Source organism: Cryptomeria japonica, chromosome 6 (assembly GCF_030272615.1).
Source record: "Cryptomeria japonica chromosome 6, Sugi_1.0, whole genome shotgun sequence".
In the NCBI taxonomy this organism is placed as follows: domain Eukaryota; kingdom Viridiplantae; phylum Streptophyta; class Pinopsida; order Cupressales; family Cupressaceae; genus Cryptomeria; species Cryptomeria japonica.
This window is the reverse complement of record NC_081410.1, coordinates 46,061,126-46,080,737: the sequence shown is the minus strand read 5'-3', so window position 1 is coordinate 46,080,737 and position 19,612 is coordinate 46,061,126. Positions and strand designations below refer to the sequence as shown.

Below are 19,612 nucleotides of genomic sequence, written 5' to 3'. Positions count from 1 at the left end.
CTTTAGGTCAAACCTTGGTTTTGGAATTAACCATGCGGTTGAAATAATGTAATTGAAATGGCTGAAAGTAGAAATCCTCCTCTTTGAGGGGATGTTGAATTGACTGAAAATGAAATGCTTATACCTCATTGTGAAGTTTTGCTTGCCTCCACATGGAATTAGGACTTCGTGAATTAGGATGATGATCTCCTCTTCAATGCTTGAAATCTAGACTCTATTGCTGCTCCAAAGCTTGAAGGAAGACTGAAATGCTCAATTGCTCTTGAATGCTTGATCTTTTGGATGCTTGAAGACCTCTTATGTGTGCTTGTGGACGCTTCCCCCCCTTCAAATGAGAGGGGAAATCTCTCTTATATACTTGCCCGTAGGGAAAACGAATTAATTTTCTGACGTGAGCCGACTTGGAGGGGTTTTTCTAGCTCAAATTTGAGATAGGCCAGGGGGGCCAAAATAGGTCCCCATTAGGGAGGACCAAGGCACCACGCCTTGGTCCTGCCCTATTTTGGGGCAGGATCAAGGTGGCAATGAGGTGCATCTTTGAGCTAGATGGTGTTTATGACATGCATGAGCATAATCAAGTCTCCTATTAGGCCAAGGGGTGCAAACACTAAGGTGAAGACCCAAATGTGATAAAAAATTGCAAGGGGTGCAATTTTAGGACACTACAGAGGGATATTCCCAATCAAATCTAGATAGAAAGAGAACCAAGAACCTTATCATGGAGTTGTTGGTGCATGTTTTATGACACACTGAACATAGATGAAAGATGCCCAAAAGACACTCTATCCTCTCTTGAATAAAATCACCACATATGCTAAGATTGCAAAGAAGATCATATGGCGATTCCAATGTTTTTACTGCAAACTAGCGACTTTAATGTTGGATATAGCTCTTTTGGTGATGTATGCTCGTAATCCAAGGGGAACTTGGGAATTTCATTCGCATTGAAGACTTTCAGCTTTATTTTTTGCGATTTTCAGTTTTAGACTTCAAAAAGGTAAAAAGGAAAAGGATTCAAGAATTCTATGCTTGTTGTCCTCATTTTTGTTTTAAAAAATGATGGACCATTACATAAAAATTGTCAAAAAGAAAATTTTACTCTATGGCACATTTACCGAGGCAGAATTTTGCTTTGCCCTTGGACTGGCTTAATCCTCAGTCCATCCTCGGACCACATTTCAAATTTCATCGCATTTTGGGTTCGTTTGCTATGTCTTTCCTTCAATTTCGGGTTTTTTCTCCCTGACTACAGGTGGGAAATTTTCCTTAAGTTGCAAGTTTTTATGTTTTCCTTTGTTTTAGTCTTTGTAGGGAAATTTTTAACAAGTTACAAGTGCACTTTATGAAAAAAGAAGTTGTAACTTACTTTCTATTTCCCCCTTGATGCTTTTTGGCTTTTTAAGTCTTAATAGGGATTTTTTGGATAAGTTACAAGTTAATTTTAAATTGCAAATTTAAAAAGTCACTTGTAATTCTTTTGTAAAATTCCTATTTTAGTGTTTTTGCTTGTAATGGGGATTTTATTCCCCTATTACATGTGTTAAGTTATTAAAACTTGTTGAAGGGATTTTATTTTCCCCTTTACAAGTTATTATAACTTGTCTTTCTCTCTCAAAAACCTGATTTTGTCTAGAATGGGAATAAAGTGACATTTTATAACTTGCAATTGAGTTTTAAAAACCCGATTTGCTCCATGAGTGAAAATAAAGGCATTTTAATCTTGCTAAAGTGTTTTTAAAACTCGATTTTGCCTTGTGGAATGAAAAGTGACATTTTAAACATGTAATATGAAGTCAAAAACCCGATTTTCATTGTTGCATGCAAAATTGAAACTTGTTCTTCATTTCCAAGAACCCGACCAGCCAAGAAGGTGGATTTGTTGAAGATTTCAAGCAAATTTTGTGGAGATTTTTTAGGAAGAAGAGGCATTTTGGATTCTCATGCTATTTTCATGCATATTCAAACTCTTTCCATGCCATTTGGTAAATTCATTTGCTGGTTTGAAGGAGAGTTTGCAGCAAACACGCGATTCTTCCAAGCCACGTTTTGGTTGATTCAAGTGCTACAAATCTCTTCTCCCCTAAGTCGTTTTTGCTTCCTTCACCTAGGCGTGGGGTTTGGATAGAATTTCAGCCTACTTTCTTGCATCTTCAAACACGTTTTTGTTATTATTCTCCAAATCCGAGTTTGGAAAAATGTGGCAAGGGTTTTGGAATCTTTTCTATTTAAGGGATTGTCTTCTTCATTCAAAGATTGTTTATCTTTTGAAGAGGCATTTCGGATTGAAGCAAGGTATGTTTTCTTTTCTTCTTGTTCCATTTTCTTGTCTTTTTGTTTTTCCATTCTAGTTGTAAATTTGTATATGTTGGTTTTGCCCTAAAAATCAATTTTGTGAGAGAGATTTTCCCCTTTGCAAAGCAATTTGTGAATTGCATTGTTCTTCCCCATTTTCCCTCTTTACTTGTATTCGGGATTTTACATCCCGATTACAAGTTGGATGAAAATAATTGATCTTCCCTTATGGTTATAAGACTTTAACCATCTTTTGTCGAAATTCCAAGTTGCAAAGATGAAAAATACCCATTTTTCCAAAATCGGGTTTTTAGAACCGGATTGCATGTTGAAAGTTCTTCTCATTTTCTTGAAAATGACATTCCCAAAATCTTCCCATTTTTATCTATCCATATTTCCTATATCCGTACTTTCCGTTCACATCATTTCCCACTTGTCCAAATCTCATTTTTCACTCATTTCTCCATTTTCCGTTTTACAAGTATACTTGCATTCAGGGTTTAAAAATCCGATTGCATGTTCGTTCTTCCCCACTTGTATACTTGTAAAACCCTCCCCAAGATCTGAAATTGGTCAAAGTCAAGTTTTTAGCATTCCCATTTATTTCCCATCTTTCTCTCACAAAGTTGTGAAGTGCAAGGGTTGGAGTTCTACCCATTTGAAGAAGGAAAAATGTTAGTTGCATCTGATTATGATGTTGCCTTAACACTTTTAAGTCTTCATCGCAACATACTAGGTTATCCTTCAATGCCAGATTTGCCATCATCTCCCATTCCGAAGAAGATGAAGTATAAATATGACAAGTACCAGAATGAAGTTTCACCTTCACAAGTTTCCTCTCCTTTGGATCATATCAAGGATACGGAGATAGGACATGTTGACATGTCAGAATTCATTAAGAGGGTGGAGGATCCGCAGGACAGTAACATGCAGAGGTTGTTGGACAGCCACATTCATCATGCATCTTCTTTTCTAGTGGCTGCCCTAGAACCTGAATTTGTTCTCGCTTGCGCCCATCGCTTCGACAAGGAGACAAGAACCATTAGAAATGATGATGGTGAGGCAATAGTCCGCTTTGATGTGGATACTATTTAGAAAGTCTTCAAAATACCACCAACACCTGTTTATATGGAAATTTCAAAGGATAGTGCAGTTGAGTACTATGTTAAGAGGGAAAAGGAATGCAAACGCCACATTAACAGGTGGATTCATGAGCCACGAGCTGCCTTAACGAGTTGGGCTAAGTTGTACCGTTGTGACTTTAAGTGGGAAATCAGAGACATCATTACTCTCCTCAGCACGATGATGGGTCTTGAACACTCTAATGTTTTTGAGCCCTGGATGTATCAGTTTACCATGTTCATAAGGCAGTCCCATCATATATCATGGGGAGAGATTATCAACGATGCTTTGTGCGAACAACTTGCAGCGGTCCCTATTACCATGACTTTCTACATGAATTCATACTTAGTGTATTTGGCAGCATCACTTGGACATTTCCCTAGCCTTTCTACCAAGGGTGATCGCTCGCTCATACCTGTGTGGGAATATTATGATCAGCTGCCTTTGAGACCCAGCATATTACATTTTAGAAGGGTTCAAGATGCTTTCTTTGGTTACTTCATGTGCCAGTTTAACAAGACTCTAAAGAACAAAAGGGTGTCAGATGAAGCATGGGAAAGAGTGAATGAGTATGGGTGCTTGTTTCTTCAATTCCTGACTTTTACTTATATGAGATTCGGATGCTACAGTGGGCAGCCATACATGCTTCCTAGATACCCGACCGATAAGATCATTCTTATGGAGTTGGGAAGACAGATCATAGTTGTGCATGCTCATCAATCTATCAAACATAAATTCGGGATGGGGATTTCTACAACTAACCCATTAAAGATTGGCCGGTATTCTCTTGTCACATCCGTCAAAGCCAAAGCTATGGAGACTGAGATGCAGGAGATTAAATTCAAAAGGTGTAAGTCCAGGGCAGATTTTGACTACCGAGGTATGAAGGAAAAGATCAAAAAGTCCTTCGTACATGTGCATCGTATTGAGGATATCTGGGTAGATCTCTGTACAGAAATGGAGGTTCTCGAGATGGACTACTGCAAGCTTACCGTTGAGCAGGTTATTGATCTGAACCTAGTGGACATTCCGCAAGGAATGATTGATGATGGGAATGTGCTTGATCTAGAGTATGTCTCACGAAGGGTTGAGGAAGCACCACTTCCTTTAATCCAATGGTCACATAAAGAATGCACTTCCATTCTTGAAATATTTCAGCGTATCTTAGCTAACACTAATACTTGGTTCAAAAGTAATGGTGTTAGACTCATCAAGATCAAGGTTGGAAAATAAGACGACTCTACGGGGCCCTCTTGGACGTAAGTTTGAGATTCAGATTGATAATAAGGAAGGTGCATCATCTTCAGGTACTAAGATCAAATTATGGGTTAGTCGGGCAATAGTACTTCCTCTTGAGGAGGCGACAGTTCGTGGGAAAGAAAAGTCTTGGCTTCACGTTCATGTGATCGATCCTAATGATCCAGAAGAAGGACAACAATCAGATGATGCTCCTAAGTCACCAGCTTCGGACTCACCTCATGAGATTCCCTCCTCAGTTTCCATGGAGCTGCCTCTATCTCCTCCTGACATAATAGTGGAGGAGTCTCCTCAAAATGCCGTCCCTATTTCAGTAGTTGAGCCACCTCTTGATCATCAACAAGAGAGTTTGCTGGAAATCTTAGAGGATACTCTGCATGCATTCATCTATCGGAGATTGATACCTCTACTTCTAGCTTTGAGGAGTTTATGAAACAAACTTCATGTCCTCTGGTTACTGAGCAAGCCATGGTTGCCATCCAGACAGATACTTCCCCCAGGATGACCACGGTTGCTCAAACAAAAACTGCTTCTCCTTTGCTTGCAGCTGCTACTGAAGGAGAGTTGATGGCTTTACCTCCATGGCTTAGTTCATTCACACCCAAGAGGAAGAAGCAGGAGATTTCTCCCGATGCCTTTGATTACCAACAGCTTAAGCAATCTAGGCCCAAGGTTGCTAAAAGAGCCAAAACAATCTCAAGGGTAACAGTTGATGGTAATAAGATGAAGGTGGCTGAAATTTTTGAACCTTTTGTAGATAAGCCACATGAAGAGATGTCAGCTGCTGATTACAAAGTCACAAGGGTAGAATTGGGTAAGCAAACGCATGAGGTAGTAAAGCATGATGCCCAGTATTCTGTAGCTTCACTAGTACAACGGTATGATGAACTTCTAGCCAAGAAAGACAAGCTAGAAGAGGACAATAGGCAACTTGTTGCAGCTGTTCGTAAGATCACAAAACCTACTGGTGAAGTGAGTAATCCTTCAAGTTCTACTGAGGCACGAGAATCAATTCAGGGAGTTGAGAGAGCTCCTCAAAAGGTACAAGCATTGGAATATTGGGTTGATCAGCTTCATAATCTATGTGCACAAATCTTGAAGGAGGTTTTCCAAATGATGGTCAACTTGAAGACCATTGAAGAACAATTGAACCAAGTTTTTGATACTTTCAAAAGGAACTTGGAAAAGGTAGAAGACATCTTGACTACTTGGCTTAAAATTCCTCAGCAAAAGTTAAGTGTTCTTCTAGAACATCAGGTAATTCCTTCAAGAGTTGTGTACTTGGAATATCAGGAGCTCTTGGAGAACAAAGCCCTTGTTCTTAAGTCACTTATTGAAGACATTGATGATGCTATGAGGCCGCGAATGGAAGTTTTTCAGGAAATGATCTCTCATTGTGAGAAAGCTTCTTGCAACATCATGGGTCATGATGGGGAATTATTGGCCGAAGAAAAGTTTCTCTTTGATCTGCAGTTGAAGATCCATCAAGAGTGGAAAAGTAAACCATTTTCAGCAGCATCCATTCAAGCCTTAGTGACTTATCAAACTTACTTGCGGGAAATCCAGTCTTCCTTTGAGAGAAATATTGCCACAATCCTTCATTGCAGCGATGTTATCATGAAAACCATGATCGTGGCCAAAAATACCAATGAACCGGATCCTGATGAGCTGCAAATGATCATCCAGAAGTTCGAAGGATTCATGTCTTCTCACGATGCAACTTAAGTGTTTTTCAACACTTGGTTGCATTTTTCTAGAATTGTAATCTCTTAGTTGTAGTTTTTCTTTTGACAAGTTACATGTAAAAACATTTTGTAAATTGCAAGTCAAGTCTTTACTTGCACTTTTGTAATTACATATAAAGCAACTACAAGTTGTGTTCAATTAGGACTGTAGTTGGAATAATTCATAGTTAGTTATTGAATAAGTCTTGGTGGTTGAGAGAATCTCTCAAGTTAGTTAGGATCCTCCCACCTTTTTCTCAAGACTCCTCTTCTATAAATACTTGAGGGGGTCTATTGTAATTGATATCTTTTGGAAAGCAAGCAAAAACTCTGCCAAATTTACAGCAAAAAAGTCTTTGAGCTTTCATGTGTAAATTGAAGAATTGAAAGGAATAAAAAAATTGCTCAAGCTTTGAGTCTTTGTGCTACATTCTTGAGTTTGTGTTCCATATTACCTTTTTTGCAAGTGTTTCTTTGAGAGCTTAATCAAATTTGATTTGCAGTCTTTGAGCTGCAAGTATTGGAGATTAACCCAAATTAGAGTAAATATTCTTTTGAAAGGAGCTGTAAGACTTTGAAAGGAGTTGTAAAACTTTGTGCTTACACTTGTTCTTAAGAGTGTTTAAAAGTAGATTTTGTAAGAAATAGCTGTGAGTCTTTGAGCTTGTACTACTTCTTACTGTTTTATGTAGAAAAGAATAAGGCATTTCAGTCTTTGTGCTGCTATAATTTGTTCTTGATAGCATTAGTATAGAAAAGGGTATTTAGGACTTCACATATTCAAGACTGAGCTTGATATGGTTGTCCCGTCCCGAAGGAAGTGACATAAGTCTTTGAGCTTTCAAGAAACTTCATTTCCTTTCTCTCATTTATTTTAAAAGTTGTTACTGTTGTTTATATTAAATTGCTATCACTTTTCTTTGAAGAGAAAATGATGTTGGCTTTCTTGAAGAAAGAAGAAAGACTGTTGTTCCATCCTATTTTAGTTTTTAGTATTAGATAGATAGGGGGAGCCTTCCCTTAATTAGGGGAGTTTTACTCACACATTGTGGTTGAAACCACAATTTTGTATATTTCCCCAAATTTACAAAATTTTCAACCAACAATGCTACTCCTAGGAATTTAAGAGATGGTAATGATTGGGTGAAACTAAACCATGCTTTGGTTCGCCAACTTAAACAACTAAACAAAGTGGGTGCAATCTTCAAGGGTTGTGCTTATAATTTTCATACCATGAATAATGCCATCAAAATGAACAATATTTATTCAAAAGTAGAAGTTAAACATCCACAGAATATGCTTAGGCTAACTTTGCACAATGAACAAAAATCATTTGTTCATCAAAAGTATGAGCAATGATTTCACCAATCAATACTATCAAATCTTGCATTCACTTAACAACTTTATAAAGCAAATTCTATTTTATGTTGAAGAAAATATGAAACCATGCAACGGCAAGCTAACATAGAGATTTAAAGCAATGCAAATGAAATTTATTATCCTAGTAGTCTTAAGCAACAATTTCATCAATCTCTCTCGTACAAATGAGAGTAGTGGGGTTTATATAGAGTTTTGAAAATGAACGAAAGGCCCAAATCAAACAGAGATCAACGACAAAGATCAAAACACAAATACCCTGAATAGGGTTTACAATAGTTATCCAACAAGAGCAAATAAAAGAAAGACATGTGCCATAAGGAGCTTTCTTCTAGAAGAATGCATCCTTATCCTTTTTCTGTGGCAACATATTCGATGAACCTGGACACAAGAGGATTAATCTCTTCCATTGTGACATGTGGCAAAACTCAATCACGTTCAAGTCATCAACATAGGTGGCAAAAGCATTCTCCCAATCTAGTTCCTATTTCTGAAAGACATCCTTGATGGAAAAGAAGGTGGATGCCTTAATCACATTTTGCTTAAGGATCGGTCCTATGAAGGTGAAGAAATTCTCTTGAGCTTTGACCTTCAAATTTTCCATGTTCATTTCATTTTCTCAAATTGCCTCTTTGATAGCAACTTCTCCGAGGTAGGTCAGTATTCTTCCATCAAGTGCCACACTCCGCCATGTCTTGAATTCTAGATAGCAATGAAGAAGTTTGCCCATATGCTAATATCAATTTTTCCACAAATGTGACAACTTCTTTATTGATGTCTGCCATCCATTCCTTAGTCTCTCTAGCTATCACTTTCACTTCTTCAAAGTCTTCAATTGTTTCTTGTGGAAGAGCCAAAGGCGAGGGAACCACTGAATTTCCTTGAGTAATAGGATTGATCAAGTGTTGGAGATAATCTCTCAGTTACTCATTCTCTTTCTTTAATTCTTCTTTCTTTTCTACTTCTCTCTTCAATCTTTCCTTGATTGTCTTTGAAGCCAACATGACCAAGGTTGGTGTCACCAACCCTCTTCCACTTTTAAGTGATTTTAGATTTTGGTTGTGCTCCCTTGCTGGCGAACTTCATTTGAACCTTTCTGGAAATCCCTTCCTGAGTTGACATCTATCTCCGGAAAATCATGAAAACTTTCTAAGTTAAAAAAACAATGAGGGGGTTGGATGTTTGTTCCCATCTTGGAGTGCAAAGTTTGAAGAAATTTTCAAAGGTTAATTTTAACTTATGAAAATTTTGGAAATTGAAGCATTTGCGCCTAAAAAGCATAAAAAAAGAAGATGATTTAAAGTGAAAGCTGTTTTGTAAGTTTGGAAAATTCTTTATTAAATCACTCCAACTTTAACCTCAAGTGTGGAAATTGGTTTTGAAATTCTCTTGGAAGATGTCTTGGAAATTTGCAATTTTGAACTTTTTCAACACCTAGCCAAATTTTCTCAAAGACTTATGCGAATTTCTTTATGATTTGCTTTCTTAAAATTCTCAAACTCTCTTCCTTAGGCGAATTTCCTCACGCTTTTCACTTTTGTTTTAATCATCTTTCCATTTTCCTTTCAATAGTTGGGCAAATTTTATCCTTTGCCTTTGATTTTGCTTTATCGTTTTCACTTTCCTTTCTTTACCTAGGTGAATTCCCTTTTGATTTCAGCCTTTGTTTTCCAAATTTTTCCTTCCCAACTTGGGCAAATTTCTCTTTTCTTTCCACATTTACTTTCACCCTTAGCCAAACTTCTCATTTATCCACCTAGGGCAGACTTCATGTGTGGATAAGGAACTTTCTAATGTCCCAAGGCGGACTTCATCTTGACTTTAGAATTTTCTCATCTCTTTATACTTAGCCAAAATTCTTACTTCCCCCTTCAAAAATGCCAACACTTAACCACTTTCTTTACCCATTCCTTGGGTGGACTTTGCGTGTGGCTGAGGAAGTTTATGCCTTCATGTGTGGCCAAGAAACTTTCCAACCTTTTCTCTTCTTGGGCGAACTTCACCTTGGATTTCACACTGAGCCAAATTTTTCACTTATCCGCCTAGGGCAGACTTGGCCATTGGTTAGGATTATTTTCTCATGCCTTTGCGGACTTTAGCATGTTTCAAGACATTTTCTACATGTGGGAGGCAGATTTTGCCTTGTCTCAATACATTTTCTTTCCTTTATGGGCAGAGTTTGCCTTGGCTCGGGATGTTTTCTTCATGTGGAAGGCGGAGTTGATGTTGTTCTAAGAATTTTTCTTATTCCTATGGCAAAATTAACATTTGGACAAGGAATTTTGGCTATCCTTTTGGCACTTGATTTCAACTTTTCTTTCAATCCACCAACACTTACATGAATTTTCCTTCATCTTCCTTGGGCGGATTTGCTTCTTGCTTACGGAATTTCCTTGACACTTAACCGAATTTTCGATTTTTCTTTTCTCCAAGGTATCAACACTAAGCCAATATGCTGATTTTTTTCTTCCCAAGGTATCAACACTTGGCCAATATTCTGATTTATTTTCTCCCCAAGGTATCAACATTTAACCAATTTTCTTATCCTTTCCTTAGGTGGATTTGCTACTTGGACAAGGAATTTTCCTAAGTGTTGGGCAGACTTCACTTGCTAACAAGTCTTTTTTGCTATGTGTAGGGCAGAGTTTGCTTGTTGTCACGCCATTTTTGCTATGTGTTGGGCGAAGTTTGCTTATTGTCACACCATTTTTGCTATGTGTTGGGTGAAGTTTGCTTGTTGTCACGTCATTTTGGCTAAATGTTGGGCGGAGTTTGCTTGTTGTCACGTCATTTTGGCTAAATGTTGGGCGGAGTTTGCTTGTTGACAAGTCATTTTCTTGGTATTTGGCGGAATTCATGATGTCTCAAGCCATCGCTTTCTCCATTAAAGACATTTCATCTTTGTCATAAACATTTAGTGGATTTTCTTTTCATTGTCACGTTCATCTGGAACCTTCTGGATCAACGCCTCACCTAGAGATTTTTCCTTGCTTTTCTACCTTGGAGATACAAACTTTTTATTTTGAAGACAGGAATCTTACTGCCATGACTTGAATGACCCAATCCTAGGTCAACTTTCAAAAAAGCTAAAAAAGAAAAAAGCAAAAAGCAGGAAAAAAAAGTTGTTTCCCGGATTGGTCCCAAAGTGCCAAACATGAAAAAGCAAAAAGCAAAAAAGCAAGAATTCCACACAAATAGGAAGTTGTTAGAATTGGCCCTAAGCAGTTGCGTTTTCGCCCTTTGGTTTGCCTTAGCACTTTTGAGATGTCAAATTGCCCATACGATCATAGTTGGTCCAATTGACCTGAGGACTATAGAAAAACTCTTTGAAAACCTCTTAACTCTATACTTGTGAAGATTGGTGGCTCAAAACACTACCCTAAAAAGCGAAAACAAGGGGGTCCCCATTTGCAATGGGGCGATGTGTGAAAACATCACAATAGGAGTACAACCACACTAATGAGATTATATATTCCAAAGTAGAGCTCAGTGCATACATCCAAATGGGTATTGGAATGTGTTGATGTGTTTTTACGCACTATGCAACACAGGATAAAATATCAAAGGCACTCTATCCTCTCTTGATCAAAATATCCTTGGATGCTAAATGATGTGATCAATTGAGACGACTCCAAGGTTTCTATGGTTAGGTCTTGATGTGTAGATAGCTCAATGGTTGATGTGATTTTGCTAGAATCACAAGGGGACTTACGTTGAACATGAATGTTTTGTTTTAATGCTGCTGGAACTTAGATTCTAACTACTTGCTTGGAAAATAAAAGGGCAAAAGAGATAGGGCTTACGAATTCTAATCTAATCCTAAGAATGTAGGAACTAATTGTTGACTAGGTGTGACCAAACCAAGCTTTGTTTCACTATCAAGGAACAACTACACAAAACTGGTGCAATCTCCTAAGGATAAACTAATGATTTTCATAACATCAACCACATGGATGCTGAACATTAAATAATAGAAGTTAAGCTTTCTCACAAGTTCAGTCAACTACGCACTGCAATTTGCAATCAACAAATTACAAGTAGTATGAACATTGGGTACACCATTCACCAACAATGATATCCTCCATTCATCTAACCAACTTTAAAGCAAATGAGAAGTAGAGACCATGCAACATGTTGAATTAACATAGAGAATTCACCATAACTTCAATGAAAACAAAATGTCTCTTGTGACAGGATCTTAAGCAACAATCTTTGCCTTCTCCTCCTACTCTACTCTAATTGCTAACTATTGATAGCTTTTGCTACTAACTATTATCTATTCTCTATCACTCTACTGTTAAACCTTACAAATGAGAGATTTGAGCCTTTTGTAGATAACTCTTTACAATGAATGGCTCATATTGATTCACAATCAATGGCCAAGATTACAAGGTGGAAACCCTAATTAGGGTTTGTTACAACAACTCCCTTTGGCCAAAGAGAAAATTACATTTGATTTGACATGTGTCACACATTGAATGTGAACCAATAGGAAATGAGGTTAGGTATGTTGAACTTTGTGCCTCCATGGGTGAGTCAGGTACATTGCATCTGGACACGTTGATGTGAAGCCCTTTGATTTGTCAGTGATGACAACAATACCACCTCAGTCTGCTTGGTAGACTTGATACCTCATCACACGTATAAATAGTTGAGCAATATCTCTTGATACTCAACATCTCCAAGCTTGGTGTGATGATGATGGGAAGCATCATCCTAGTCAAGTGAATCCTTTACCCTTGCTTGCCTATCTTGCCTTGATCAACCTAACTTCCTCATGTCGCCATGGTGCAATAAAACTCAGAACGCATTTTTCTCTTCATGTTGTAATGTTAGCATTGAATGTCATATTTTTGTGGAACAAATCTTTATGTGGTGGTTGCATCCTTGCTTAATATCCCGATGTTGTTCACCTCCCTCTTGACCCTTGATGTTGATCCTTGATAATTTGAAGTCCTAATAATAGGGATGATATGATGAAGCCTTAAATGTGATTAACTCTTCACAATGCTGACTTCAGTATGCTGATCACCCTGCTGCAATTGCCTAGCTGAAACTGTGATGTCTGTCATCTTGCTTGTATGACTGTTGTTTTTGAGATGTAGCCCTGTTTGACTACTTGGTGCTAGCGGTGTGATGAAGTACTTTAGATGAAATCTTCATGTACTCGAATTCTTGCTTCACATCTTCATGCGGTGATGTTCTTAATGCCATCTATAGTTTACTCCATCTCTTCCTTAGTCACCTGCAAAACAAACAGAGATGCAATTAAGCACACTTAATATATCTGATATTCTACTCTGAGTATTCTTATTTCTGATTTTTGTGTCTGATTATGTGATGTTCAAGGCCTGATAAGACTCTGATTAGGGTCTGGTTTCTGAATTTTGCTTCTGATTTGAACTGCTCCCTCGCTGGTATTAACTTCATCATTGCTGTGACTGCTGTTGCTATTGCTTGTATTGTCAAACAACTTGTTTCCCTTCATAGCTCGCCTCTTATCTTGGTGTGAAATCCTTGGATATTGATCAATTTGCTGTTTGCAATTTGCTTAATGTTTAATGTTTCACCTTAAGTCCCCACATGCTTTGTTGACTCCAATGCCTTAAGTAGATCCTATTTCTCCGTTCATATGCCTTGTGTGTTGGGTTTGGCCTTAACTTTACATGTTTAATTTAAATTAGGACCTCAATTCAGGTTTACACACTTTGTGAGGACTTATATTCATTCCCTTAACGCATTTCTGGTTTAGGTCACACCTTTAGATCCCTCATCTCCGCGTTTTACTTCAGGTCAGGGCTCAAATTAGGACCTACACGCCTTGATTTAGGTCAGGTCCTTATCTCACACGTTTGAATTAGGATCTCCCCTATGCCACACGCCTCATTTAGGTCTGCTCTATCCTCATGCACACACCTTGCTCTTCAACATGCCACATTTTGCTTCACACGCCATGTTTAAAGATAGGACCCCGCGTTTGATCATTTAGGTACACACGTTTAAATGGGTCAAGACCTATACTCTACACGCTTCATTTTAAGTCTCCATTCCTTGCCTTAGGTCGGATTCAATGAAGAATGGGCCACACGTTTGAATTAGGTCTAGCCCTATGCCACACGCTTCAGCTTTGGTTCTACACGTTTTGTTTAAGCCAATACCTATCCTCTACACGCCTCATTTAGTTCAAGACCTATCATGGGCACACGTTTCAAACTAGGGACTCTTAATTGCATTTTAGGCCTACACGCTTGACCTTAGGCCTGCCCTATTTGCTTGGGCAGATTTTTTGCCTTGAATTGTACAAGTCTAGATGCAAATTTCATGCTTGATTGCACAAGGAGGGCACATTCTCTATGTTTAATTGCACAACTTGGTTGGGCGACATTTAACCTTTCATTTGCACAAGTTCGGTGGCTTTTAGAGTGTCATTTACACAAAGCAGCGGCTTTTATCTTTTCATTTGCACAATCCCATATGCTAGGCGACATTTTGACCTTGAATTGCACAACTTTCTTGGGCGGCATTTTGAGCTTGAATTGCACAAATTGCTAAAGGGGAGGCTCATTTTCATGGGTTATTTGCACAACTTGACTTGCTAGGGCGACTTTTAAGGGTCCATTTGCACAAAATCTTAGCTAGGGCACAATTTTGATGGCCAATTGCATAGGCTTGGTGCAAATTCCATGTTTGATTGCACAAAATGGCGGAAATTTCATGCTTATATACACAACTTGCTAGCTAAGGCGGAATTTTGAGGTTGAATTGCACAAAGCTGAGCGGCTTTTTGTGCTTCATTTGCACAAGGTGTTGGCATTTTGAGGTTTGTTTGCACAAGTTTGATCTTGGTGATCAAGTGCTCAAAGGAGGCATGCCTCAAGCAAAAATTTAACTTAGCCAAAATTTTCATATCCACCCAAATCCATCAATTTTGGCCATCTATTAGCATTGTCCTTTGATCATCTCATGGTTCTTACCTTTCTAGCATGGGTACAAATCTACCTTTCAATCGCATAAACTTGGCTTGGTGAGCAAGCAAAGGCCTAAACCATGACTTCAGCAAGAATCTATCTTAGTCAAATTTTCACCTTCGGAATTTCGGTAAGCCCAATGTTTTTACACTTCATCATTGGAAGTGATTCTAGCAACCATTCTTCAAACCTAGTCCCTCGACACCCTAAAACCCTAGGACCTATTCATGTTTACAAATGAGATCTCGATGACCTGATCACCTCATACAACTTAATCATGCAAGTCTCATCTAACTCTAACTCCAACACCTAAGCAAATCAACTCTAGCGACCAGGTACTTTGGAAAATATCTTGCAACTTGACAACATTTGATGATATTGACGACATTGACAACATTTCTAACTTTGCAACCATGACATCATCTAGCGACCTGACCTCAACCCCTTATCCATGACTGACAGTACCAACCTCCACTCGTAAATAAAGGTTAACAACTAAGAAATTGCCAAGCAAAACACTAAAACCTTAAGCCTAAAGTGAAAAAAGTGGGGGTCCCCATTTGCAATGGGGCGATGTGTGAAACGTCACAACAGAATGGAAGAAGGAATCTTGATGGATAATGAGAGTCAAGTTTATTCATAACCCAAAATTCATAAACATCAATACATGAGATATTGTGACAGTCCAATTATTCCCTATCCACTCTTCATTATGCAAAGATTGTGTTAAGTGATATTATGCTAACCCCCTTTTAGCAGCCCATAAGGAAAGTACTTATCTTTGATGTGGTTAATGAAACCTTAACATAGTCCATTAGATTCCAACTTTGACACTTAAGTCTGCTCCTAACTGCAAGTGGAAACTCAGGTTAATCCAGGCATCACTATCCATATTTCCTATCTATTGTGCTCCACATGTATAAAATAATTCTAAGATATCTTAAAGCAAAGACAACATACTTGCTTTATCCTCACTTTATCACAATATTTGCAAAAGATAAATCATGCCATATTTAGTGGGAAATAGTGAGGTGTCTTAATAAGAATGCCATATCCTCAGTTTATCACCATATTGCAACAGATAAATCAACTTGGTTGTTAGAAGCACAGAACAATAACCGATACTCTGAGAAGTAGACACCACAGCCTATGCTGACAGTTAATTTGTTTATTATTTAATCTCGTTGCTCAAGCCATCATTGTGGTTGTATTTTTTGACTTGGTGTTTTTTCATTAAAGCAAGAATTTTATAATAAATTTAGGTAGTGCCTTACTATTATGCAGTTGCCATAAGGAAAATACTAGCTAGTATCTTCTGCCAAGTAAGTATCTGTTTTCAAATAAACACCATGCTGCATCATATAATTTGTCATGGAAAATCACAAGATTTATAACATCCTGAGTACAGAGATAATGATAAATTCTCTCAGTAGTATTTATTAAGAACAACCACTCAAGGAAGAGCTGTATCTGTAAAACTATTGTAAGCAAGATACATAATGCCTTTTGTCATAATAACAACAAAATACAAACATTTAAGACAGAATTTAGCGCTTATAAGTAGAGTTCATAACCACTGTCAAATCAGCAAAAATGCTTATTCTCCATCAGGAAAATGATTGACCACCTACCATTGCTGCCTCCAGATTGCTTCCAATTTGATTCATTCACCTAGTTCTGGCTACATGTGCTATCTCCAACATGGTGTTCCCTTGTAGTGTCAGTAGAGCTGTTGAAAAGCACACAGCCAAAGATCTCTTGAGCTGCTTCTACTACAGTCCTCTTAAGCCAATGAACAGAAGTCCTCTCTTGTTCAAGTAGAAGCACTTCTCTCTAGTGGCATAAATGCATGCTTCATCGATGACTGTTCTATGGCTGGGTTGAATATCCCCAGAGCTTTAATTTCATTTCAACAATATAAGTTAGCTCCAGAGTCTGGTCTAGGTAGTGCTCAAACACGTATGCCTTTATTTCCCTCTCTTGAAATCCTAGAGCTGGGGCTACTCCTGCAAAAGGTTGTTTCCCCTCCATCTATTGACCCACAAGCAAATTATCACCCATCTTATCCACTCCATGCTGCTGGGCGAGTCAAATGCCTGCAAATTTTGGATTAATGCCAGATTGTGGAAGCCATATGGCTTCATTGGAGTTTGCAAAGATTTATATCTTACGACAACCTACCTTCCCTTCCTTTCTATGCTGCCCATGCTTTGCACTTTATTTGTCACCATCCCCCAAGACCATCCCCATGATAAAACATTAGAAATGAGTTCTTTATGGTATTTACGATAAATTGACGATCAAACCTTTTTATTATTTATTTTTTACTGTCTTGTTCGGGCTTTTACATCTTACGTTCATGTTTACCAGAAGAGAACTAACTATCACATTTGATAAAGTTCCTCTATTTTTTATGCTTCGATTGATGTCCATACCCTCTCAAAAGGTGCTTGTTTTCATGCAGCTGGTGGGGATATGACAGACATTTGATTCTTGAGCCATCCTATATGGTTGTTTATATAGATCTTAATTATATTTATCATAAAGATTCATTATCATGTATCCATATATAACAATCTCAACCACATCATCATCATCACCAAATATTCTAGGCCTTGAAATCATTACAACCACATATAGTTTTGGTCGTAGCACTGACATTTATAAGTCAAAGGTACACACACTAACCTACAACGATAAACATAACAAAAAGAAAGCTATAGTCCATTGCCATTGAGAGGAATATGAGTGCAATCCAAGACCTTTTTTTGATCAAGAAATTCAAGAATAAAGTTGTTGCTGCTACATTCCTGCATGAAAATCATTGAGATTAAAAGTGAACTTGCTGGCTCACATGTAGGTCATAGGTGATCTAGTAAAGTTTGTAGAGAACATGTCAACAACTCTAGTACTATTTAGCTAGTTTCTTCAGGAATCTGTTATGATTATAGGCATAATTTGCATGGCATATGCCAAGAGCCTACTGCGTATTATAGTTAATATTGCCCTACAAACCATTTGTTTTTGTGCCATCATGGATTCATTCTAGAATCCACTATATAATATCAGCATAGCTTTGTCTCTCTTGGTATGTTTAGTATGTACACAGTACACTTATTTATCTATACAATTTGCTTTATTGATTTTAATTTCTCATGTTAGCTAGTGCTTTAAAATGTTGCACATTGTTTTCTTTGCTTGGACACCTTGAAGAGTTGAGGTTTATTTGCAATATGCTCTCAACTTATATAGATGGTAAATCTGTGTAAAAATGGATGCAAGATGAATTTGATGGAAATAATGCATGGCTATTTATCTGAATGGAATCAGGCTTATCAGCAATTTCTATCACAAAAATATGATCAAAATAATTTACTGTCTCATGTTTTCTCCTATACTATTTTGTTTCAAGTTTGTCGCAGATACCAGGGTGTATATTGGTGGGGCTACTTGGCATCTTAACAGATGTGCCTATAATTACAGTAATAGCAGTTTACAAATCCCCCTTCATGCTATTTAAGGGATGGAAACAGTTATTAAGAGATCTTATTGGAAGGGCAGGGCCCTTTTTGGAGACTGCTTGTGTTCCATTTGCTGGCCTCTCTATTATTCTCTGGCCTTTGGCAGTTGTGTTCAGTGTCTTGGGGGCAATTCTGTCGAGCTTTTTTCTTGGCATCTATGCATCTGCCATTGTTTATCAGGTGTGTCAGAGTTTGCCTGTGAAATATATTGGCCTCATCCTTGAATGTATCATAAATCTTACCTTTAAAATTCAGATAAATATTTTAAAGTGGATCCTATTCATAAATTAAGATTATTTATGGCTCTGAATGTAGCTTTAGGATATTTGCAGTTTTTGCAAGTTTAGATTATCTGTAATACTGGCAGAAAGAAACCACAGGACAAAAATAAGCTGGAAACCAAGTGCTTTTTGCTTGCGACAGTGTATAATTCTCTCTCAAGAGAGCCCTATACTATTTGTTTTCTATTCTCCAGGTGTACAATTCTACTATTTGCATACTGATCACATTCCTTATGGATATCTCAGGAAACTTCTATTTGGCGAGGATTAGCCTACATTGTGGCTACAATAGCATTGTTTGATGAATACACCAATGACCTTCTGTACCTGCGAGAAGGAAGTTGTTTTCCAAGGTAATGGACTATGGTAATGCTTTCTAGTAGCTGCAAGTGGCAGCTTACCATAAAGGGAAGTGGCAGCTTGTTATAAATGGAAGATTACAATTAACCATAAATGTTCTATACTTTTGAAGATAGAAACTGATGAGAGATAATTTGACTTCATAAAATTATTCAATACACCGATCATTATTGTTTCCTTTTGGTTTTTTTAGTTAATGACATTGATGACTTGTGGATGGACAGACCTAAATACCGCAAGAAAAGTGCCTCTGATGCTGCAGATAATATTATTCCAGGTAGTCCAATTTCTAAGGCTCAAAAACAACCTCCACAGCGTTTATCTTCATTCAGTGACGCTTGGCAGGAATTGAAAGCAGTGCAGGCAAGTTTTCATTGGTTATTCTTACATAATTTTCCAACTTTAATGTTTTGGTTCTGCATATCTTTAGTATTAATTAAGCTTGAAAATGTATTTTCAGGTATGGAATAGTATCTTTGAGGCCTGTGAGGAGTTGGGTAAAGTTCTGTACCAAGCTGGTGTAATTGCAGATGAAGATCTGAAAGACTGGAAGCGATCTGAAAGCAGGATACTCAATATTGGGCTTCCAGCTTATGTTCTGCTACAGTGCTTTCTCCGCTCCGTAAAGTCAAATAAGCCTGGTTTTGTTCTGCGTATGAAAACTTCTTCCTTTGGATTCTGAATTGACACTTTGAAAATGTTATCTGATT

The 19,612-nt window shown here is 37.8% G+C and overlaps 1 protein-coding gene across 2 annotated transcripts in view; it reads left to right on the top strand.

The window, feature by feature from the left end:
• Positions 1-19,612, top strand: part of LOC131072157 (uncharacterized membrane protein At3g27390) — a 37,008-nt gene that overhangs the window by 13,632 nt on the left and 3,764 nt on the right. For both annotated transcript variants that reach the window (XM_059207112.1, XM_058008234.2), the window contains 4 exons: positions 18,153-18,441; positions 18,789-18,895; positions 19,127-19,265; positions 19,363-19,555. In XM_059207112.1, the coding sequence (XP_059063095.1) occupies positions 18,153-18,441; positions 18,789-18,895; positions 19,127-19,265; positions 19,363-19,555 (728 nt within the window). The remainder of the gene's footprint in view (positions 1-18,152; positions 18,442-18,788; positions 18,896-19,126; positions 19,266-19,362; positions 19,556-19,612) is intronic.